The following is a 24,655-nucleotide window of genomic DNA, read 5'->3' as shown; positions in this document are numbered from 1 at the left end:
ATTTCAATAAGTCTGAGTTTCGTGTTGGTCTATTATTATTCCATACTAATTTCAATTTCAAGAAATCTGACTCTAAATTATTATGCAACAGATCATATATGAACACACAACAGGCATAAATATATCTACTGTGAATCGAATCAATATTTAGATCAGAGCAACGGTCATCGTAGGGACGAATTTTGTAATTATTACTTGCATTGGGATATTCTCTAAGTGCCATCATAGTGAATCTTTTCTGAACCCCCTCAATAAAGTCTCTGTCTGTGGATGTAAATGGATACCAAATTGCTATGCCGAATAATAATTTACTTCTTACGAATGAATTAAATAAAATAACAAGTGTTTCAGTGTCAAATCTTTTACCAGCTGTGCGTTTTATGAAACCCATTGTGGAGTTACAAGAAGCAACTAACGACTCAATGTGTTTTTTAAAAGTTAATCGTTCATCAATTCTTATACCCAAATCCCGAAAGTCATGAACTCTGCTCAATAATACGTCATTCATTGTATATTTTCCAACAAATTTCGCCTCACATCTACTCATGGTGAGAACAGCACATTTCAAAATATTTAACTCTAATTTATTGTCTTTACACCATTTTATTAACTTGTCAATTTCCGACTGAAACAAAACTAAATCATCGTTACTTTTTATTTTCATTATTACTTTGCAGTCGTCCACAAATAATAGGATCTTGATATATTTCTCAAATATGGTCGGTAGATCATTAATGTAAATTAAAAACAAAACAGGGCCTAAAATGCTACCAGCTGGGACACCTGTGTGCATTGCATAATCATTGGAGAGGCTGCTATTTATTTTCACTTTCATCGATCTCGCATTCAAATATGAGGCTATCCATTTAATTATGCCTGAGTCGAACTGCATGTCTTTCGTTTTTTTTAATAGAATTGCATTCATGACGGACTTGAGTTATAAGCGTAAGGCAAAGTGATAGTCAATGAAAATTTTGAGATCGATCTGTATAACTTTCTCATTTCAATTATTTACTCATTCAATTTGTGTATCTTTTAAATCGTCTATTGAAATATAATCTTGTGTAAGAGATTCTTATACGAAAATCATATCGACCATAAAATCAAGGCTAATAACGTTTTGATTCAGATCAAATTGCTTCAACCAGAAAAAACCATTTAGAACAAAAGAACGAACCCCACTGGATCAGTTCTAATGAATCGAATAATGTCGTTGTGAAATTCGCACAGCGCAAAACAGTCATCAGTTGTTTTCGGTTTGTGAGTGAATCAGCATATCAAAGTGAAGGCACCATGTGAATTCGGTAAATGGTGCACCATAATTACGCATAAAAGGGGAATTGTTAGCGTGAACGTATTGTTAGTGACAAAAATCGAATCGAAATATAAGTTCAGTGGATATTTTCGCGGGCAAAATGTCGAAATTGATTTTTGATGGTGCCAAATTCGAGTCGTATGCGCAGTTTCAAGCGGTATTCGAAGAGTATCGTCGACGAAACGCTGTCAACGGCATCCCATTACATTTCGTGCAACAAAGCGGTGAAAAACTCAAGCCAGGCACTTTCAAAGGTAAAACGCTCGACCAAGCCACAATCGACAAATTCGTGTACAAAAGTCTAGCACTGGTTTGCGCACAGCGCAAGAGCAACAAAGGCGATGGAAATGAAGTGAACTGTCATGGCCGAATCACACTGCGCTTTGACAAAGCGAAGAAACTGCTTCTAGTTTCATCGTTCCATGGTGTACACACAAAGCATCCCGATCAAGGTATTTCGATGCGTTTGCTGCGCCCGAATCAGAGCACACTGCGAGCAAACCAGGAAAAAGTGATTTTCGAGGTGATCAAAAAACTGCCCGACAATGCGTTGGACCCGGTTCGACAGGCATGTGAAGCAATTCTTCAACAATGGGACGATGACAATGGCGGCGTAACGATCGCAGTCTATCCGATTGACAATGATGAAATTGAAGCAAACCAAGTTGACCTCGCTCAACCACTTCAAACAGGTAAGTTGAATGACGAAAAAAATCGTAAAATTGTCTTAGAATATCTGTGCAACTAATGAGATTCATTCCATCAGATTCCGAACCGGATTTGCACCAATCTTTGCTGAATCGGTCAATTGACAGAATTGAACCGTTTGAAACTGTTGAACAAGATCCGATTATCAGTAAGTTTTGACAATGGTTCTGTTATTTTTTTTGTTTGTTGTATTATATCCGGTGTATTAACAATGGATTCGGTAGTCGATGATTCCTCAGATGATGCTTCCGATGATGATGATGACGACATTCACCCACAATTCATTGTGAATGCAAAAATACATGCAGCCGAGGAACCATCCGCTGATTGCACCGACGAAAACCCGATAATTGTGCCCAAAGTCATTGAATCTCAAGATATTTCGATCGTTTTTTCTTGCGCAAAGTTGGCATCTCATCTATGTTTTCATTCCACTCCGAAACAAATTCATGCGATGTTGAGTGTCATTTGGTTTTCTTTACACTCAATGATATGCATTGTTCCTTCATTTCAGAGAATGACAGTTCAGTTAATTTGACGGGAACAAACGTATCGATTGTGCCGTTTGCTGGAACAAATGACTGTGATATCGAAAAGGAAATAAACAACAACACACCGATCGACTTATTCAACACACCAACCGAACATCAAAGTATACTCGATTGAATGATTTTATATTGATTATTGTGCTTTAATCAATCAATTTGTTTCACTTTGTGTTTCAATTTCAGCTCAAGACTTGTTAGAGCAATCCGCTCATGATATGGTCACATCGCCGTCCAAAAACTTCATTTTTGGTAATTCAAACCAGAACCTATCACAGAAACAACCTACGCAAGTGAGTTTACCCGAGTCGATGGTTCCAGAAACTCAGTTGAATGGTACAAATGAAAAAAAAAATTGTTCTGTTTTGGGCATATTTTCTTCTTATTGATGGAACATTATTGGATTTTTCTTTCAGGTTGTGCAAATAATTCATGGATAATGCTGCATAACCCGATTGTGCGACAGGTTAATCAAGAGGCACCGACACATTCAAATCGTCCAAATGACGAAATTGAAGAGAGCGACGCAGCGGATAACCAACAGCGCAAAAATGGCGACGTATTTGAAGATGGTTACATGGGTCATGGTAAAATTAACAAACTGAAAGCAAATAATGTTCCAGAATGCTATATAATTCAGATATCAATTTTTGAGCTCAATACATTGTATTTCCAGATGGCAACAATTCGCAAGAGTCAAAGGTGGACGAACCGAAAGCTGATTTTCATCAACAAGATGAACCGAAAACTACGGGCCACGATGGTAGCGACAATGGCGACGATGGAGGTGATGATTCGATGAATGCTGGTAATGTATCGATTGACCCTTTTGTGATAATGAATTGAATGCTAAGTTTCGACATATTTGCATTTTTCAATCGATTTTTGATTTTTCTGGGGAAAATGGTCATACTAGTTTCAACCATAAATTATAGTATCGTATATGTTCGTTAATATTTTCAGGTGAAGAGGATATCATCATGCGATCACAAGAGTCTGTCCCAGCCGACGAACCGATGCAAGAAAACAAGACTGATTTGAATGACATTTGCGAACCTGTTGACACTGTTGAACACGGTAAGAATTTTGAAATCAATATCGTTTCGATGAAATTCATAATCAAAGGGCAATTCTCTCCGATATTCAGATGAGGTTCCAAACTCACAAATCCCCACGAAAAAACCAAAATTGAGCGAATTCATTGACTTGACTGAAGACGATAACGAACCAACCAAACCGATGGCAAATGTGCAATCGGTCAAAGGTGGAAAGAAAAAGGAAAAGCCAAAGTTTCGCAATCTCCAACTCAAAACTGTTGGTACGTACTATTTCAGGTAGATCACCTGAATTTGAAATTGACTCAATTTTCACATTCATTTTTCAGCAGCGAGCCCACTGTCGTGGCAGCCGCAGCAGCTACCAAAAGTTCTGAAGAGACCCAATGAAGTGACGAAAAAAGGTATTTTTGGAAATGTTGAGTCAGTTTCAATTTATTTCATTGTGTTTTGTGGTTTTTCAGGGCCGGCTGTGGTGCCAAAAGCGCCAACGAAAGTGAAACCGAAGGGAAAGCCGAACAATCGCCCGAAAAGTGGTAATTTTGCTATGACATTCTGTCTTGAATGACTTTTCGTTTGATTGTTTTTTGAAATGATTTACTATGTGTACATTACATTTATAGGCTTGGGTTCGAAGACAAAGACGAAGTCTAAGCCAAGTTGGTTGGAAGCCCTCAGCGACGGTAACTGTTTTAGTTGTGAATTGGCCAAATGGACTTTCATTCAGTTGATCATATTTCTCTATTTCTTTTCTCAGAGAATGCTTTCGAATACGAGCAAGAGCCATCGTACGAATTGAAGAAGAAGCTGAAGCAATAATTTGAGCCGATCCATACACACACAACAAAACCAACCGACAAATTGAAATAATAGAAATATTTATTTATACCAGAATGGTACATCACGATTGTGCAATCATTTGCCCTATACTTTTGAAAAGTAGAGCCATCTCTTTATATTATTTATTTATTTATCCAAACACTTGTTTTTGTCAATTTCGATTTGATGTCGCCTACATTGTAGACAAACAAAAATGTAGCTTAACCAAGCGAACCCAATTTACAAACTTATTTATTGATTCTAGTGTTGAAAAAAATCAAAATGTCATAAAAAATTCTTTCAATTACTCTGAATTGAAGGAAATGTACACACTGGAATAAAAACAAAGCTGGTGAAAGGATCAGTAGTCCCACCTCTTTTTTTTTAACTTGAAGTACTTTGAAAATACTCAATAAAAAGGACAATTTATGAAATATTGCCATAAAATTCATGTTATTTTGAAGAGTATTAGCATCTGAAACAAAGTTCACGATAGCAATGAAAAAGAAATTCTTTGATGTTTCATACTTTATGGCTTTATTCATTTGAAATATGTTAACAGTTGAATTTTTGCTTATTATTCTTTCACTGTTTGAGTTGAAAATTCATTTAAGAGTTATATTCTTAACTTAGATAGTTCAATTCGTTTACATATACCTCCGTTGTGAAATCGGCAAAAAAGTAGGCAACTATGTTAACTAATACCGAAAATTTAGCTGTTTTGGCACCGTTTGAAATCGATCTCAGCAATCTGTTGAGAATGTCATTTATTCTCACTCGTGAAACTGGTGTTAATAGAGTTTGTAATGCAGGAATTGAACTTAAATTAATGCCAACGAGTTGAAGCAGAGCGGTGATCACCGTGATGGCATTAGGTTCCGGTATGTATTGCAGAGTTTTTACGATTGTTTTAACCGATAGTTCTGTATTAGGTGGAGCTAATTGCATGAACACAGGAATAATCTTAGATGCGAAATCTCTGACCACATAAATGATGACGCTTCTCAATAGAGGCGCCGGTGCAGGACCTTAGGTAGCCACAGCATTGGGCCGCCTTTATATACAGATGGAAAATCTGCAATTAAAGAAATGTTTTATATACAGTAAATCTGTCAATTAAACAATTATCTCCATTTAAAACATTTCTTTTCAGTAAAATTTTCGTTACTTCGGCTGGGCGGGCATGCGCGCGTGCGGAGGAGAGAGCATGCCAGCCCAGCCGATGCAACAATCATAAGGAATCGAAACGTACATATTAATTTATGCCCTATTTCGTACATTTACTTTGAATTCTGCAAAAGTCACCAACAATAGCAAAGCAAATCGATTTATGCAGTGTACACTGTACATTCATCAATTTGCTTTGCTATTGTTGTAAATTTATGTAGAATTTAGAATAAAAGTACGAAACAGCTTAACTTATATGATTGTGCTGATTATTGTTGACTGGCATGCACGTGTGCGGGAGAGAGAACATAGGACAGAAACAGGCATGCGCACAAGTTTTAAACACAGTAAATTGTGTAATTCACAGATTTACTGTATATAAAATATTTCTTTAAATGAAGATTTTCTATCTGTAAATAAACGCGGCCCACAGCATTGCCAAATTAGGGCTCGAAGGCGATCAACACAAAAATAAAGTATTTCATTTTTGTTCTGGAAGTATTTTGATTTTTACACTTGAATCTCGGTAAATGACTGGTGGATTGAATTAACATTTGCTTCGAATTTATAGCAACAATATGACGCAAATTGAGCTCTTTTTGTTGCAAATTTGAGAATTATTTCCCTAGCACGATAAACTTTACTATTCCAATTTTTATAGGTATTTATAACACGGAACACGGTGTCTGTTGTTTTTACTTGCGTCAACTAGACATAAAATGGGGTTATGTTTTTTTTAGCTCGAATTGAGTTTTTTTTTCAAATTTTAACTCAATGTTTTTTGCAAATAATGTCAAGTGAAAAAATTATGGGATTTAAGACATGAACTGTATCAGTCGATTAAATCAAAATTTAATTTTATGCGTTACATATCAAATGGAACAAATCACAGAAAAAAAGTTTTAAAAAATCTGGCTTTGAACAAAAAGTAAGAAGAATAATACAAAATGAATAAAGAGTCTCGTTATTTCTAGATACTGATTTGTTTGTTTATTGAAAGAAAAACTCATTTTTAATTACAATGTGTTCATGATATGAAATCGAGCAACTGCATTCTTCAATGAAGGAAAATCATGCATTTTAATCTCAACTAGATTCATATTCAAATTGGCGGTAGAGTGTTTTAAATCGATGTAAATTTCAGTTGCCACGTAAATCGTCACTTTGCAAGCTCCGCTGAGACGTTTTCTCGACGCATTCATGGCTTCAATAGAAATATTCAAAGATATCAAACTTCTTGTGCCGAAAACGTAGATCGTGCGTAATTTTGTCGACCTCATAACAAATGGTAACAACGTATTTATTCTTTCGCATCTGATGAAAATCTCCTCAAGATTGATCAAGTGTCTAGACAATGCTATTGCATGTTTTTGGTCCTCTATGAAAATCAAGAGTGATTTGAGGCTCGTCATTTTCGAGATGTAGTGTATGACGGTTGTAAAGTTTGCCATTGTAAAGGTGGCATAGAGTCCATGGATGTTTTCCAATAATGCCAATGTCAAGGCACAACTGCGATCGGTTAATGGTGCGCTTCTTGTCATGACCAAGTGTAATTCCGTAAAATAGTTTTGTTCCTGCATTTCATTCAACTCTCCATACATTTGATCAATTTCGCTGAAACTTATTTGCTCCATTTTCAGGCAAAATCCTTTCACTCGAACATCGTTCGATTTCATTTGACGAAGGATCTCTTCTATCGGTAACGAAGCTGATTTACACAATGGATAGAACATCTCAACGTTTGGATTCTGTTCAAAAAATGCACTTATCATGGGCCACATGTTGTTTGATGGTCTCGAAACGTCGTAGCTCAAAAATTCCAATTTCGGATATTTCTCCGCCATCCACTGATGTTTAGCATCACTCAAATTGATTAGTGATGACTTGATGGCATAATTGCTCAGATCTAAATACTTCAAATTATGACAGTGTCTCAAAAAACTCACACCAACATCGTTTTTGAACCAACAATTTTCGAATTGGATCGTTTCAACATTAGCTAAAATGTTCTTTAGGTGGGCTTCATTCTTTTCAGCGAATATTTCCATATTTTCAAAACCAATATGCTTGAGTCGCTTAGTTTCGTAGTGTGATGCAACAAGATGAAGATCATCATTATCAATTCCATCCAACTTGATCAATTTGAAATGCTTGCAATTGAATCCAAAGCGACGTTCACTCAGCAGCAGTTTTCCTTTCACTATTGTCACACCAAAATATTGACTGTTTGCATATTCGGTTTCATAAAATCTGCCAGTGAGATCGTATAAGCGCTTGCATAATATTCTAAGTCGCCATAATCCGGAGAGTCGTAACGACCCGAAGATTCGGTATAAACATTCATCATCCAGAATTAGCAGACTATTTCGATCAATTTCTGATGTGATTGCGAACGAACTTGAAGAAACAGATGAACTCGTTGACGCAGATGAGCTGGGCCCGGGTTGTTCGCCATCAAAACATAATCTTTGCCGCTTTGATGCACTCATGATGATCAATTATCTATTCGGCTAGTAAAACGTTTCTTTTTTTTTTAGATTTTCTCTAAATTATTGAAGATTTCTTCCTAATTCTCAAATTTCAATGCGAAACGAACTTCAACAAAGTAAATATGAACACAAAACACTCAGCCACGATGAAAATATTGCTTTCTGCTCACTTGAATGGTTCAATACTGACTAATCAACTATGGGTTGGGTACCATCTATTTCTACTCAATTTCAAAACACTCCAAATGCCGGTTGGAAGTGTATCGATATCAAGTTGGCACTGCCGATAGTGACCGAATACAATTGCAGGTACCTTTGAATTTGAATGGGGATTAATATTTACATAGGGAAAAATAAAGCAACACGAATGCAAAATCTATACAATATGTTTCGTTCCTAGTAGGACCATAATACAAAATGCTATGTACGGCCCATTGTCTCGTTCGTAGAACAAAGCATTCACAACATTTCTGCTTGAGACATTGAATAGAAATGCATCATGTTTAGGTCATCTTTAACCGAGTTTTCACGATTACCTTAGACATGCTTCTTGACACAAAACAGCCAAAGGCTTTTTCTTCAATCTTTGTACTTTTCTATGTATCCTTCAGTACAAAGACTTTGTAGAAAATAAAGAATGCCATATAGATTTTGTTGATGTTTTGTTCTTCTCTTTGTTTATGACCTTGACAATAGCAGGACAAGACAAGAAGAACTTCATTACAAATTTGTTTTTTCTGTTGAAAAACTATTGATAACTTCTACAGTCGGATTGTGGCCGTACTAAGGCTTTCATTGGTAGAACCGTTAACAAGAAGGAAATATAGGCTAAAAATACGAACGACGTCATATTACACAATACTCGCACTAGTAATTTTTAGGATACAGTCGCTTCAAATGGGTGGAAAAAATGTGAAGAAACAAATATGTCCATGAGAATGTTGAATCATATAACGAACCCCTGACTTATAAGCCAATAATTATTGTAAACAGTTGTTTCAATTTTTATTGAACGTTAAATACTTTTGTTATGAAATACCTTCTATAATATTTATTTGGGCCCTTTCCCTTCGAAGTTTCATAGTTCAAAGCAGAAGAATAACGTTGACATAGCCTGTAGGAGGGTGTTGGTGATAACAAACTTTATTGTTTGTTTTTATAGGTTTTATTGTCTATTCGATGGCTGACAATTTAAAGTTGAAATACCTTTTCAATGGACCATTCAAATGAAATAGAGCATGCTCATAACAACAGAAAATGACCGATTTTGGATTATTTACTTCAACATATCGCAGAAATGTGTAATATAATGAAACGAAGTAGAAAGAGTCAAGAGAAGAAGTGGACTGTTGCTAAACGAAAGGAGAATGAAAAAATTACGTTGTACAATACGGCAGAACGATAGTTTAAATTAAAATTGCCGAAAATGAATGATATAAAGCGACTAAGACTGGGATTAAGAATGACATTGAATTTTTTTTTCGGTACGCTTGTTCTGCGTTTTATCTTTACGTATTTTTATCATGTATTTCCTTGCCGAATTTTTATCAATCGCCAGTGTTTTGCGAAAGGAAGCTGTTTTGGATAAGTGTAAAAGTTAGTTGAATTTACAGACGAGACGATTGCGCAAGCACCAGCTAAGTGCTCGAATAGAAAAAGATGATCAAGATAACTTTTGTAAGTGAAATTCTGAATTGGAGTGAAATACTCCCAGAGCATGTTTACAATAGCTGTTCTCTATGGAATCTACATTTGAATATTATGTCATTTTAGATACTTTTGGCAATATCAGTTTTGATCGTATTGAGTTTGGCTCAGGACAGAATCGTTTTTTGTAAGTAAATATGATTGAATAATTCTCATTTTAAAATATCAAATTCGCTATGGAAAAAAATACAAATGATTTCATTTTACAATTACATTTTAATTACAAATCAATTTGATGATTGAATTTTAGCTGTAGACGATGAAGATGAAGATGAAATGGCAACTGAGGATGTTTCCGTTGAATTAGGAAGTGATACAACATACCAGTGCACAACAAATTATGGTAAAACCACTTGTTCTTGTACAAACGGATTAGTTGGTACTCCTCCAAATTGCAAGTTACGGTGTTTATCGCCGATCGATTGTCCTGAATATGAAAAGTGTATCAACGGAGAATGTGTAAATATTTGTGCATCGAACACCTGCGGAACGAATGCCGAGTGCATAATATTATTTCGGAATGTGATTTGTTTGTGTCGAGAAGGCTTCACTGGAGATGCTTATAAAGTGTGTAGCCAATTATCAAATTGAAAATAAATCTTATTTACAAAACAAATATCTCTCTCAATATCCCTTAACCCATTTTCTACCAAGGCATTTTTTTTTCGAATTTCTTGATGAAATTTAGGTGAGAGCCCAAATATGATTTTCCGGAAGTTTCAAAATTTTCCGACACGTTTTAGATTTTCACAATTTTCCGGCATTTTCCGGAAAACTGTAAGTTGGAAAACCTTGGAAACCTGGGAAAACCTTTTTCAAACCTTTTCGAACACACATGCAAAACGGCATTTGAAAATTCCAAGCCGTTTGATCAAAGTCATAAAAAAATCGGCAATTTTCGCGTCCTATAAATAGAACGATTCTCGTATAAAACGCAGAAACGCCAAAACGCAGAAAAAAACGCAGAAAAGACAAAACACAGAAAAATGAAAAATTTGATTTTTGACTAAAATATTGGGTAAATGAGGGTTCTTTTGGGTTATTTTTCCAAAATAATGGCATTTTATCTTGGCCAAAACCTCGAATAGTAGGGTGGGGTGGGGCTAGTTCGGACAGCTATGGTTTTTGGGTACTAGAGGTCACAAATATGTCATAATTATCAAGTGTTATATACCAATTTAAAGCTACTGAGCTGAACTAAATTACACAACTATCCGAATTTTGAAAATATAGACTTTTAGTGGAGTTATGGCCCTCAAACTGGACCAATGCAAAATCGAAATCTCAAAAAGTGGTGGGGCTAGTTCGGACATGGGGTGGGGCTAGTTCGGACATCCAGATTTTTTTCATGATTATGATATGAATATGCATTTTCTTCAGCTTTCAACTGAAACTACGTATTTTATTGACATTTTTATGAATATTTTGGTATAAAAAACTTATATTTTACTGAAAATATTGTTGAATTTATATCTAATGAAAAAATTAGGGAAAAATTTTTGAATGAAAAATTTAGAAAATGTTAAGAAAAAGTGTGAAAAAGTCGACTCATTAATCGCTTTCATCGTCTTCGTCCTCATTAACAGAGAAGCAGTTCATGCATGTGAATATCGGGTCGCTGATTCGAACACAATCTACGTGTGCCTTGTGTTTACATTCAATGCAAACTTTGAATTGGTCTTGTTTCAGCAATGCACCGCTACAAATGCAGCAAATGTTTGACCAATCATCTTCTTCTGAATCTTCTTCCATTTTAGTTTTCGCTGATGCTTTGCTTGTTGACGCCTTGCTCGTCGTTTGGCCGCTTGATGATGCAATCGAAATACTTGATTGTGTTGACCGTGGCATAATATTGGCTGGCAAGCTCATTATATATCAGATATTTATCAATTATTCACACAGAGAACTCGAACATTTTATCATTGTTTTCGAACCGTTTTATGTCCATTCCATTTTTCTGTCACTTCACCAGCATTTGCTTGTTCTTCATCGGTCAGTTTCAGCCAGTCTGACAATGTTGATTTACTAACACCATGGTGAATTGCTGCGTTTCGGGTCGACATTTTATCTCGGCGTACGGAAAGAACAGCCTCTTTCATCTTGGATTTATCCAAAATTGGTCGTTTTCGCTTGTATGTACGAACCATTTTGCTGTAGAAACACAATAGAGATGATATGTAAGCACTTTGCACGTATTTCATATGAATACACTGAATGGAAAATTTTCAAAAAAGTGTCCGAACTAGCCCCATGCCATTTCGTCCGAACTAGCCCCACCTGCCACCATGATGACAATGAGACGCAAAATTTTTTTCACATAAACGCAATCGATAAAACTATTATTTCACTCGATTCGGCACGACTTAAACTATAAAAAACACTTACCCAAATGTTTTTACCTTTCACTGGCGACACACAAACCCAAAAACTTTGAAAAAATAAAAATAAAATTAGCGAAAAAATGTGAAGCGTCTGATGCCGGTTAATGCTAACTCACGACTGACCTATCAGACGTCAACCAAACCATAGCCATTTACGTTTGACAGAACGCCGCACAAATGAGTATGTTCACCATATCGATATACCCACCAGATATCGAGATATGTCAACTGTCCGAACTAGCCCCGCGTCCGAACTAGCCCCACCCTACCCTATATTTTTCTGGTACCTCACATACATTATATTTACACTAGCATTTAGAACAACAACAAACAGAGAGAAAGAAAATAAAAGGACAAAAACCATTATTCATAATATATCTGTATCTTGTGCTCATTTTCATTCAAGTTCAAAACAAGGTGGGGAAATTTCGCGTTTTTCGCGGAACTGATAAGAGATAAGCAATATTTGTAACAACAAAACTATAGCAAACCTCGAGTATTACAACTTTGCTTCAGACACTAATTTGTTATCTCTTATCACAGTCCAGATTTCATCTGAAATACAAATGGGGCCCTGGAGACCCCAAGAAATGGAAATAGGTATAAAACATGAGAAACGGTCATAGTGTTAAATAACCAGTAAACCGTAATAAATTTTCATATTGAATTCATACATCTTTGATTATTACAAATTTTTCAGTTGAATATCCCGGCCATCAGCTTTGTTCCATATGTATTCACATTACTACACGGCCACAACGAATTTTTGAATGCTAAGGTTTTCTTGTTTGGTATCGAAGTATATGAGCAAATTATTTTAAGTTTAGGCGATGTTTACTAGAATGCCAAGTAATTGTAGAATGTTGAATTTTGATCATGTGATTTTTTGGAAAACAAAAAAAAATCTTATCGTATCACGATCGGATGTTTATAATCAAACTTTTCAATGACAACGTGTTATCTAAGAGCCAACAACAAGTTTTATTACAAAAATGATGTATTTAGGTTCGCAATACGCAACATATTTAAGACACTGATTAAATCTGATGAAAATGTAATTTACCCTATTGAATCACTTGCACAGAAACAATCATCAATACAATTATAAAGCAACAATCGAGCAACAGTTTTTTTTTCTTAATTCATTGGCATCTACTCTGCACGTACAACGATGACAATGGATTAATTAATTATGATCCGAACATATGGAAAATTACCAGAAAAATATCAAAAATGATCAGAAGAATATTCAAAATGATCAGAAACTTTTTTTATTAATTTGATTGTATTAAAAAAAAATGAATAAAAACTTTTGAAAATCATGCAAATTCTTTGGGCTTAAACCTGATAAAAATCATGTTTTTAAGGGGCCTGAAAATCTGAGGCGTTCCCAATACTTTTCTTACTCCACATGGTCGTGTGAAAAGAAAAAAACGTCAAACGGGTAATTAAGACTCAATAAAAGTGGAATACATTGATAAAATGATTAAAATTCAAGCGATTGTGACCAAGTTAAAAGTACCTCTTTCAACCGATAAACGCTTCAGTTTCATTCCGTACAATCTTCGCGATGGATTCACAAATAGATACAGAGTCACAGAAAAGCTCTGCTCCCAAACGTAGTCACAGGACTCTTTTATTATCTGTATTAGCTGTTATGTAAGTTTGAATTTTTGAAAAATATTCTTATATCAATTTATTTAGGTCAAACTTTGAAGAAATAAATCAAATATTTGCGGAATATTCAGTGTAGTTATAGCCCTTGGCGTTGGAATATATTATATAGTGAGTGATTTCAATGGCAGCACAAAGCATGCTGAAATTGAAGAGGAAGTATCACCAGAGACTGAAAAATGGGTTAATAATGAAGAGATTAAAATATTTCGAAAATATTTGAGATTTCCAACCGTGTCTCTTGACAGTGACTTTGGTAAAAGAATTAATTGAAATTTTCAAATAGAAGAAACCTCGTGACGAGAAAAAAAAAAGAATAATTTTGGTTGCAGGACCATGTGTCAATTTTTTGAAGGAACTTGCAAATGATTTGGATCTCGAAGTATCTGTACTATATCCAGTGAACGACAAAAATCCCGTTGTGATAATGACATGGAAAGGATCACAGCCAGAGTTGCCATCAATTTTATTGAATTCACACATAGACGTTGTACCGGTTGCCGTGGAATTTTGGACCTATCCACCTTTTTCAGCCAAAATTGATGAATCTGGAAACATTTACGCTCGAGGTGCCCAAGATATGAAACCAGTGGGTATGCAATATCTGGGTGCAATTCGAGCATTGAAACGCAAAGGAATTAATCAACTGAAACGCACAATCCATTTGACTTATGTTCCCGACGAGGAAACCGGAGGAGAGTTTGGTATGGCACCATTTGTCCAAAGTGATCGTTTCAAGAAATTAAACATTGGGGTTGCCCTTGATGAAGGTGACTGGTTTGAAATAACATGAAGATACATAACAATGAATTTATGAATGGAATTTACATTCAAACATTAACATTGGAATATCCATTGTCATTTATTATACTAGGTTATCCATCAGAAAATGAAAATTTGGAGGTATTTTTTGCAGAGAAACCAGACTGGGCTGTAACTGTCACCTCTAATGGGCATTCAGGGCATGCATCAATCCTTTTTGATGACACGGCAGGCGAAAAGTTAAATTATGTCATCAGCAAATTCATGGAATTACGTAAAAATGAGAAAACCAAATGGAAGGAACATAAGTATCCGTATGGAAACGTTACTTCTATCAATTTAACTATCCTAAATGGTGGTCTAAGAGGTAACATTGTTCCACCTCAAATGACTGCTTACTTTGATTTACGGTTAGCTATCGATACCGACTGGGATCAGCTGGAACAAATGGTAATTACATACCTTTACAATTTCAAGTTTAAATTGAAAATTCAATTGAAAGATCGATTTTTTTTAGATTAGAGGTTGGGTGAAAGAAGCTGGCAATGATGTTACAGTTGATATTGTGAAAGGTGTTAAGGCTCCGGCAACGCCAGTCGACGACTCAAACCCATATTGGACTGCTTTTAAAAAAGCTACCGATGAACTGTTAGTTTTCTTTATAACATTCAGAAGAAGAAAAATTCTGTCATGTAAACATTTCAATTCCACCTTAATTTTCAGAAAATTAAATGTCACTCCGACAGTATTCCGTGCCGTAACGGACAGTAGATACATTCGCATGGTAAACATTTTGAATTTTTTTAAAGTTTCAATGATGTTCTATAGAAGTTATAGCTATCTACGATCTACATTTTACTAACTGTTTTTATCATTGATTTTAAGTTGGGCCTCCCGGTACTAGGATTTTCGCCACTTATGAACACATCGCCCAAACTACATGAACACAATGAATACGTCAATGCGGAGGCGTATTTAAAAGGAATTCCGATCTACGAGAAAATAATCGAAAAGATAGCGAATGTTTAGAAGAGGCGAGAGCAAGAATGAAGTCCTTAAATCAACAGTTCGCACATCAAAACAGTGTCAATATGACGACCACATAGTGATTCGGTACAAAATATAATAAATTTCAATATGATTCGTACATTCTTTCACAAACACGACTTAAATCAATGACTTTTTATGAGTGGTTTTTGTTTACTTTTGTTCCCTTTTCCAATTGTAATTGTGATAAATTTAGGAATCTTAAAGCTCAACTGCATTTGCTTTCCAATTTAAACAATGAAGCTAAGAATACAATTATAAAAAATCTATTTAAAATGATTGCAGCTTTTTTTTTTTGAAGATTCGCCAATGGGTGAAAGAGGCCCCAGGTGCAGAAAATATTACAATCAGTTCAATTATACATTTCAAGTGAAAGGAGAAAAGGAGAGAATAACTACCACTGATGAGACAAATCTGTATTGGGTTGAACTATTAGTATGAACATAATTGACGAAGTTTGAACATTTCACATCATTTCATTAGTTTCAGTGATATTCAATATGCACCAGCCATTCGCTTAGGTGCATCAGACAGCAGATTTGTTCGCAAAATTGGTATTGCTTCGTTTGTATTGCTTTTTCACCGATGCCTAACACCAAAGGGATAGACACCATTAGAAAACTAGTGAAATATTAGTAAAATTAGCAAAAAAATATGAAATATTAGAGGAAATACAGCTGCCCATTTGAAATATATTGGTTCAATGCATTTCAAATGGAGATTTTTACCTCCATAAGAAATGTATTGAAACAATGTAAATCAAATGGCAATTTTATTTTTGCTGATTTTTGAATATTTGTAAACAAATTCTACATCTAAAATACATTGTTCCTGTGTAATTCTTATGCGAGAGCGTTTCCCATAAGAGATACACAGCACCATACACTTCTTATGCACACAGTACCGTTAATCTACAGCGGCGCTCTTTCATAAGTAATATACAGTGCTGTGTATTCCTTATGGGCAACGCTCTCGCATAAGAATTACATAGGAACAATGTACATCAGATGTAGAATTTGTTTACAAACACTTTGTGTGTTCACCAAAATCACCAAAAATAAAATTGCCATTTGATTTACATTGTTTCAATACATATCTTATGGAGATACAAATCTCTATTTAAAATGCATTAGACAGTGTGTTTCTTATGGAAAATAGCAAAGTAGAAAAAATTAGCGAAATTAGCACGAAAATAGAATATTAGCATTGGTGTCCATCCCCTTGCCTAACACAGGGTATACAATTCAAAGGGTATTGACGTTTACAAAGAAAATAATCACCAATTTGGGAAACGAAATTAATTCGTTTTAATTTCAATGAAGCTGTATCATCTTGAAACGTGTTGACGCTTAAAAACGACATTGAGTTCATTATACACAATCTAATATTGGGTATTGTTGATTATTTAAGATTGCGATTTAATCTAATACGTAGTTTGAACTTCATCATTGATTATTTGCAATTCAAAAGTTTAACATTTTATTTGTATCATTCCGAGTAGCGCTGTTGTCATTCATTGCAATGTAAGACTGAAGAAAACTACGAAATGAAAATAGAATGAATAGAATAATTTTAAGAGCAAAATTGTTGTTGTTAGCGATTAAATACGGCGCGTAGTCGTTGCATTAATCGTTTGAACATTATCTTTATGCCGAAACAGACCAACTAATATTGTCACTGCGAAATAATCAAAGCAGATTAAAAAATGGCATTTATTTGTTACTTGAAAAATACAGCCAAAAGAATGTCTCTCATGGAAATAAATCCTATTCTACAGGCGTTATTTTCATATTTAGGTTGTTTTCCGGATATATTTTTGGAACCACATCTTCTAACGATTTGCCATAAATAGTTCAATCGTTGACAGTTTGTAGCGAACACATTGTTACATCGGTCAAAAATGCTCGTCTAGTTAACTGACACAATGCACCATTGAAAATAAACGGAGTTTGATACAAGTTCATTTAAAAGTTAGGTCAAAATACCATTGAAACATCTATGTTAAATTGATTTTTTGAAATTTTGAATTTCGAAATAAGTCACATCAAGTATTAACACTTGTACACGCACATATTTTAAAACCTTACTCCACGCACATGGTGCCTGACCAGACCCCTAAACATTTACATGCATTTGTATGGGAATAAGTGATGCATGCCATCTCATTGTTAACGGAACTGATAAGAGATAAGTGATATATGTCTTCAGCAAAGTTGTCGAGCAGGTCAAGTACTACAATTTTTTCAAAGACAATATCTTCTTATCTCTTATCAGTTCCGCGAAAAACGATAAGAAAGAATCGCGTTTTTTCGCGAAACTGATAAGAGATAACGGCTTGGTATCTTCGGTAAAGTTGTAATTGTCCAGATCCCCTACAAATTTTCGGAGGGCAGATATCGCTTATCTCTTATCAGTTACGTAAAATACGCAGATAACCTCAAAAAAGCCGCGAGATAAAAGCGTTTTTCCATATCGTTTTTCACGTAACCGATAAGAGATAAGGGATATGTGTTTTCAGCAAATTTCTAAAGCAGGTTGAGTTCTATAATTTTATTCATGCTACATTTCAATATCTCTTATCAGTTACGCGTAAAATTGTGAAAAACACGAGTTATCATTTTTTTTATCATTCATCATTTTTCGCGAAACTGATAAGAGATAAGGAGATAGTATCTTCACAAAAAGTATAGTACTTGACCTGGTCTACAACTTTGCTGCAGACAGATATCATTTATCTCTTATCAGTGCCGTAAATAATGAGAAGGGGAATTTTCGCGATTTTTCGCGTTTTTCGCGATTTTCGCGTATTCCGCGGAATTGATTAGTGGGCGAGGGTCAGGTCGGTAACGTTACAATTCGCACACCTATTTCGCCCATATCTCTGAAAATAATAATGAAAACCCAAAATTTCAAAAGTGCATATGATAGTGCTGCCCATACCACACATTTCAAAGAAAAGTTTTTATTTTTATCACCTATAGTATTGGACTTATGAGCGATTAAAGGCGTCGGTAACGTTACAAAATTTTGGAAGTGATTTGCGAGGTTGCTCAACGTTTTTATGAAAATTAGCGAATCTACCCAGGCATAAATCTGTTGTCACTCATTATATCGTAGATGAAGGATCAAAGAAAAGATAGAAATACAGGGTGTGCATGAAAAACTGTTTTGGTGGTCTCTGGACCCAGTAGGCGTAGAATCGGTAACGTTACAAAAAAAATCGGTAACGTTACACGTGCGATTTGAGTGCTCCAACCAGAAAAAAAAACCAGAAAAGAAAATAAAAATCATATTTTCTCGAATTTATTATTAAAGTTTTGGCCCATTTCTACAAAAATATGTAAAGGTTCTTGTAGTTTTGTAAAAGCATAGTAGAAATCTTGTGCTTTCAAAAAACGGTCGGTAGCGTTACAAAAATCGGAAAAAAATCGAAAATTTGTAGATTTTCATATGAAAAAATTATCCGAATTGGATAAAATTTTCAGAGAATATAAGTTTTATGAAATAATTAAGCTATGCAAAAATTCATTGCGATCGAACGACGTTAATATACTTTTTTGCTCCTTAGAAACATTTTTTGCGTGGTTTCGTCTTACTGACCCTTGCCCAGTGATAAATGATATCTGTCTTGGGGAAAATAAACGAGGTAATGTAAGAGAGGTAAAAAACCACATAGAATCATCAAAACAAACTATATTCCATATGTTTCCATACAAAATATATAGAGGTCTGGCCAGGCACCATGTGCGTGTAGGAAGGTGTAAATTTTACATCCTTTTTTTCGTCCAGTTTTAAGGACTTTTTTCAATATTCGAATGCATAGATCTAAAGCCAATAAAATTTTAGGAGGGTACCCGGAAGCATTTTTCGATATGTAAATTATAACTATGTTAAATTAACGCTCAAAATCGAAATATGCCTGGCCAGGACCATGTGCGTGTACAAGGGTTAAATCGATTATTTCAATTGTGAAAAGAAACGAACTCTTCTTCAAACATTCTTTGTAGCTAAACCTCTCGACTGTGCAATGAAAAAATTGCTTATCGAATTCGTTTATATATAGTTTATTTTTGTGGCCGGATTTATTGACGCATCTTCATTTGCATGTGTTGTATATCATTAACAAGTGTTACAATATAAATAACTTATCGGTATATGCTGAATCTGAATTCGAAGGAGATAACGAGTCATTATTAATACTTTTTACATGGTAAACATTGTGTTTGAGTATCGATATTTACCACAGTATTATAAAATGTTTTCTTTCGTCTTTATCACAGCTGATCTTTGTCATATATACTTATCCCTACTAAAAAAAAATGTTTGGAAGACATCCAAAGTATTACGGAATATTTTTCATATGAATCTGTGTGGTTTTTGTACCAAATTCTAAATGTTTGTTCTGGTTCACATTCGGAGTTTGATACTAAAATGTCGCATTTTCATATCTCAAAATATCAAGACAAGCTGAACCTTTTTCTGCAGGGGTGTGGTTTTGAACGTAGTATAATATAAACCGATTGCTAGACATATTTGGTCATGGAAAAAAACGGCAAAACAGACTGAATTCAAATTTCGAATGGTTAGTCTTGCGGAAGTAGACCTACGATTTGCTCACTATTATTATGAATTGGTAGCGAAACGATAGTAAAATGAAATCGTGAGAATAAACAGTTTTTGACATATTTTTTTTTTTACTAAAAACTTATACATACAAATTTTTATTGTTTCTTGCCGCATTTATTGGAATTACTGTTGTGGAAATTTGCAATATGGATGGAAGAAAGACAATTTTTACAAATCCGTCGTTAATTTCACGTTACGTATGCAATATACGATTTCTAGTAGTTGCTGCCGTATGGTAACTTTCTTTTTCATTTTTTTTCTACTTTATATTCTAAGTTCCTTGTATGAAACTCTCGGAGACCAGGTATGAGAGAACAAAGGAAGTTTCTTGAGGTCACAATTGATTTCAGTGCAAGTACACTTCAAATTTCGATTTATTGTAAGAGGTACACATTTTTTCCACAGAAAAATCGTAATTGGATCTGTACCTTAACAAAAATGTGTTTGAGATAAGTACGGTTCGCGGAACAATTAGTACTTTTCATTTTAAGTGGAGTGCATTTAATTTCAATACATCACACTCAATTTCAACGCAGTCAAAAATGTTGGTACAATTATTGTTACGAAAAACCGTGAGAGATATGCGTAACTCGAGCTAATTCTTGGTTGGTTGAAAAAACTGCCAATCCAGTGAGGTACACCTTCTGTACTGATTGCTGTTGCCACGGTCTCGTACGCATTTCGTTAAGAAAAATCGTAAAACGGATTTGTACTTTGAGCCAAATCTTGGTTTGAGCGATAACTCGGCAAATAAGACCGATATTGCTATCAATTCTATTTGTAATTTGTAGTACACATTTGGTACAATCGATTTAGTTTGGTTGAACCCCCATTACGAACAACTCTTCGTAATTTCAAATATGCATTCTAATTTATTTTTACCTTCAGTGTTCTTATAATAGCCGGGACAGTATACTTTTCCCATACAGAAAACGAAAGTATTAACAAAGAATTGCCATTCGAAAAGCCTACAAATGGAAAACCCGACATTGAAAAGGAAAATAATGATACACTACCAGGACCATCCAAATGGGAAAATAATGAAGAAATCCAAATATTTCGAGAATATTTACAAATCCCAAGTGTTCATCCAGACATCGACTATGGTGAATCAACGAAAAACTGTCTAATAAAATGAATAAGTTATTATTTAACCGAAATTTCATTTGCAGAGCCATGTGTGGCCTTCTTGAAGAAACAAGCAGAAGGGTTGAATCTTCCTGTGAAAATTTATTATCCGGTGAATGATAAAAATCCAATCGTTGTATTAACATGGGAAGGATCTAAACCGGAGCTGCCAACGATCGTGTTAAATTCACACATGGATGTAGTTCCAGTTTATGAAGAGTATTGGAAATATCCACCTTTTTCGGCCCACATTGATGAATCGGGTAATATTTTTGCGCGTGGAGCTCAAGATATGAAATCAGTTGGCATGCAATACTTGGCTGCGCTTCGCGCATTGAAAAGAGATGGTGTACAACAACTTAAAAGAACTATACACGTTATCTATGTGCCCGACGAGGAAAGAGGTGGCGTACAAGGGATGGCTGGATTCGTTAAATCTTCCCCATTCAAATCAATTAATTTGGCCTTTGCGTTGGATGAAGGTGGTGTTGCCATAAATAATGAAGGAGTCTTGCCTGTTTATTATGCCGAAAGAACCATTTGGCAGATCGAGTTCATTTTTCACGGTCATTCTGGCCACGGATCCAAACTTTTCGATGACACTCCCGGAGAGAAATTGAGCTATGTCGTAAGCAAATTCATGGAATTTCGTAGAGGTGAAGTATACAAATTGAACCAACTGAAATACCCATACGGAAATGGTAAATAGTAAAAGATTTAAAAAGACAGGAACATTTGTTACAAAAATGTTTTTTTTTTTGCTTCAAATAAACAATAAACAGTGACGACAATCAATCTTACAAAAATTAAAGGAGGTGTTGAAAATAATGTGATTCCAGCGGAAATGAGTGCCACTTTCGATATTCGCATTTCAATCAATACTGATTTGGATGAATTTGAAAAAATGGTTAGTAAATTCCTTTGAAATTTCTGAAACAAAAAGTGTTTGTTGAAAGTAGAAACAAACATAGGAAGAGAAAAATAGACTATAGCATCAAAATCAAGAGAAAATTGTGTTTGCTTGTGTTGCACTAGCAAAATCCGGATTGACAATTTAAAAAAACTCCGTTACTTTTTCGAAGATTCACCGCTGGTGCAAGGAGGCTGGTGGCAATATTACCGTGACCACGTTGGAAAAGGGAGAAAAAGAAAAAGTTACTCCGGTTGATGATTCCAATCCATATTGGATTGCATTCAGAAATGCCGTGCACGAGTCGTAAGATTTTGTATTTTATCTTTTTGTACAAAAAAAAAAAACATCTTTCACATCAAATGATCTTCATTTCAGTGGTCTCAAAGTTCAAGCAATGGTATTGGGTAGGATTCAAAGCATTTAAACTTTCCACTGTTTCTCCTATTCATTACACGTATTCATTACAGGTCCGTCTTCTGACATGAAATACATTCGACGAATTGGTTTAGCAGCATTGGGCTTTTCACCGTTGATGAACACCGTAGCAAAGTTGCATGACCACAACGAATACATTTCGGTCGATACTTATTTAGCTGGTGTGAATGTGTACAAAAAGATTATATTGAACTTAGGCAACGTGTGAAATGGGCGGTACTCGATATATGCTTTTTAGTACAAAATTTTTTTGGCTTTTTGGCTGGAATTAAAGAATAGAAAATAGAACTTTGGTTGCCACATCTCATAATCGGTTAATTGTTTCTTTATTCTTCAGAATAATCTGTTGCTTTACAAAGCAAATATTTCTGTGTAAGATACCAAACGATAAAAAAAGATAAATAAAAGATTTGCCATGTATGGTTTGGAATTCACGTTTATTCATGAGTATTTTTGTTTTCTATATGCATGAAAGGCAATCAGCCAGAGCTGCCTTCAATTTTGCTGAGTTCACATATGGACGTTGTTCTAGCTATGGAGGAATATTTGCACAGGTTTGAATCAGAGATGGTTCATCGTTTACCACAAGTGTATGGAAATGTGTATCGGTATATACTAAAACGTATACCTTTGCGTTTAACGCGTTGAGCGCATGCGTCAACTACTACTTTTGTGACAGCGAACGCAAAGGTATATCAATGTATATATACCGTTCTGTACGGAGTACAGTAAATAGAACGAATTGATATACATATACTCCATCTCTGGTTTGAATTGATTCGGTTTGTTGTTTATCAAGACTTTGATTGCTTTTTTTTCGCCATATCTCATCAAGATAAGAAACCACTATTGCAGTATTTTGGTAGATTATCCGGGAAATTAGGATTTGTAGGTATTTTTCTGCAGAGAAACCAGACTGGTCTGCTAATGGAGATTCAGGAAGGGATTAATTCCAAAAAAATTACTTTTATTTTTAGATTATTTGGGCAGATTAAATGTAATAAATTTAGAATTTCCTATTAAGTTATTCAGGCCTCATCAATGCATCAATCCTTTTTGTAAACAATTGGAATGTCTCTAAAGTTTTAATGATGTCCTATAGAAGATATACCTATCTACGATCTAAATTTCATTAGTGGTTTTTATCATTAATTTTAAGTTGAGCCTACCAGTTCTTTTTTTCACCACTTATATATTTTCACCTCCCATGTAGCTTGGACACGATGAATACGTTAAAGAAAGATACGACGACAAACCTATAATTTGGTACAAAATATAAGCTCCAAATACAATCTGTATTCGGTTTTGTCGTATCAATAATCAATTACGTCGTCACAAAAATTAAAACCGCCAAAAAAAATCAATTATTGAATAAAACTCCAATGCATTCATAAAGCCAATGAAGAAAATTATTTTTGCTTTTCCTTTATTCACTGAATTAGTAGATTTCTTTTCATTCAGATACAATTTGCTCTAGTCTAATTTTGTCACCTATGGTCAGTCCTCTCCTTCCCCACAATTTGTTTTTTTTTGGTTGATCATTTTCTTTGTGTTTTTTTTTCTTTTTAATTGTTAGAACACTCAACATTTATAAGTAAATTCAAATATGAATCGTACATTCTCGAGGAAATCAGAATAAATTTCTCCTATTCGCACGATGTTCCCACCATATTTATTTCCATAGCTTATCTCTTATCACAAACACGACTTAAATTTATGACTTTTTTTGAGTTGTTTTTGTTTACTTTTTTCCCCTTTTTCAATTGTAATTTTGATAAATTTAGGAATCTTAATGCGAAATTTAAATCCAATTCATTACAAAAAAGTGTGTTTTTTTTTATTTTCAAATTCATTTCATTTTCGTATTAGTTCGTTTCAAATACT

The 24,655-nt window shown here is 34.7% G+C and overlaps 4 protein-coding genes across 7 annotated transcripts; all 4 read left to right on the top strand.

Annotated features, from left to right (window-relative positions):
* The first annotated feature begins 1,215 nt into the window (after positions 1–1,215).
* On the top strand, positions 1,216–4,889 carry LOC129567836 (uncharacterized). The gene is made up of 13 exons (XM_055445192.1): positions 1,216–2,007; positions 2,082–2,171; positions 2,248–2,411; positions 2,540–2,675; positions 2,755–2,904; positions 2,985–3,155; positions 3,245–3,376; positions 3,532–3,645; positions 3,716–3,886; positions 3,953–4,027; positions 4,088–4,159; positions 4,247–4,306; positions 4,381–4,889. Exons 1-13 carry the CDS (start codon positions 1,416–1,418, stop codon positions 4,440–4,442), a joined length of 1,989 nt encoding a protein of 662 aa, XP_055301167.1. The 5' UTR covers positions 1,216–1,415; the 3' UTR covers positions 4,443–4,889.
* Positions 4,890–9,710: 4,821 nt separating this feature from the next.
* LOC129567695 (delta-like protein D) lies at positions 9,711–10,403 on the top strand. The gene is made up of 3 exons (XM_055444833.1): positions 9,711–9,775; positions 9,872–9,932; positions 10,056–10,403. The coding sequence occupies exons 1-3, from the start codon at positions 9,758–9,760 to the stop codon at positions 10,394–10,396; spliced, it is 420 nt and encodes a 139-aa protein (XP_055300808.1). The 5' UTR covers positions 9,711–9,757; the 3' UTR covers positions 10,397–10,403.
* A 3,334-nt stretch (positions 10,404–13,737) lies between these two features.
* Positions 13,738–19,244, top strand: LOC129567813 (aminoacylase-1-like). Of its 2 annotated transcripts, none has more exons than XM_055445144.1 (7): positions 13,738–13,845; positions 13,935–14,116; positions 14,193–14,630; positions 14,735–15,072; positions 15,140–15,270; positions 15,346–15,406; positions 15,508–19,244. In XM_055445144.1, exons 1-7 carry the CDS (start codon positions 13,757–13,759, stop codon positions 15,649–15,651), a joined length of 1,383 nt encoding a protein of 460 aa, XP_055301119.1. In that variant the 5' UTR covers positions 13,738–13,756; the 3' UTR covers positions 15,652–19,244. The 2 variants fall into 2 exon arrangements, with proteins under 2 accessions (XP_055301119.1, XP_055301120.1); XM_055445145.1 differs by having other exon boundaries at positions 13,749–13,845; positions 15,346–15,407; positions 15,512–15,783.
* Positions 19,245–20,032: 788 nt separating this feature from the next.
* Positions 20,033–23,205, top strand: LOC129567812 (aminoacylase-1-like). 3 transcript variants are annotated; one of them, XM_055445142.1, is made up of 8 exons: positions 20,033–20,329; positions 20,453–20,530; positions 21,184–21,401; positions 21,468–22,124; positions 22,206–22,330; positions 22,506–22,639; positions 22,712–22,740; positions 22,804–23,205. In XM_055445142.1, the coding sequence occupies exons 1-8, from the start codon at positions 20,322–20,324 to the stop codon at positions 22,977–22,979; spliced, it is 1,425 nt and encodes a 474-aa protein (XP_055301117.1). In that variant the 5' UTR covers positions 20,033–20,321; the 3' UTR covers positions 22,980–23,205. The 3 variants fall into 3 exon arrangements, with proteins under 3 accessions (XP_055301117.1, XP_055301118.1, XP_055301116.1); XM_055445143.1 differs by lacking the exon at positions 20,453–20,530; XM_055445141.1 differs by having other exon boundaries at positions 20,034–20,530.
* The last annotated feature ends 1,450 nt before the right edge of the window (positions 23,206–24,655 follow it).

Source organism: Sitodiplosis mosellana, unplaced genomic scaffold, assembly GCF_009176505.1.
Source record: "Sitodiplosis mosellana isolate CC-2019 unplaced genomic scaffold, AAFC_SMos_1.0 Smas_scaffold_12, whole genome shotgun sequence".
In the NCBI taxonomy this organism is placed as follows: Eukaryota; Metazoa; Arthropoda; class Insecta; order Diptera; family Cecidomyiidae; genus Sitodiplosis; species Sitodiplosis mosellana.
Note: the sequence above shows the minus strand (reverse complement) of the source record. Positions and strands in the feature narration are given on the sequence as shown.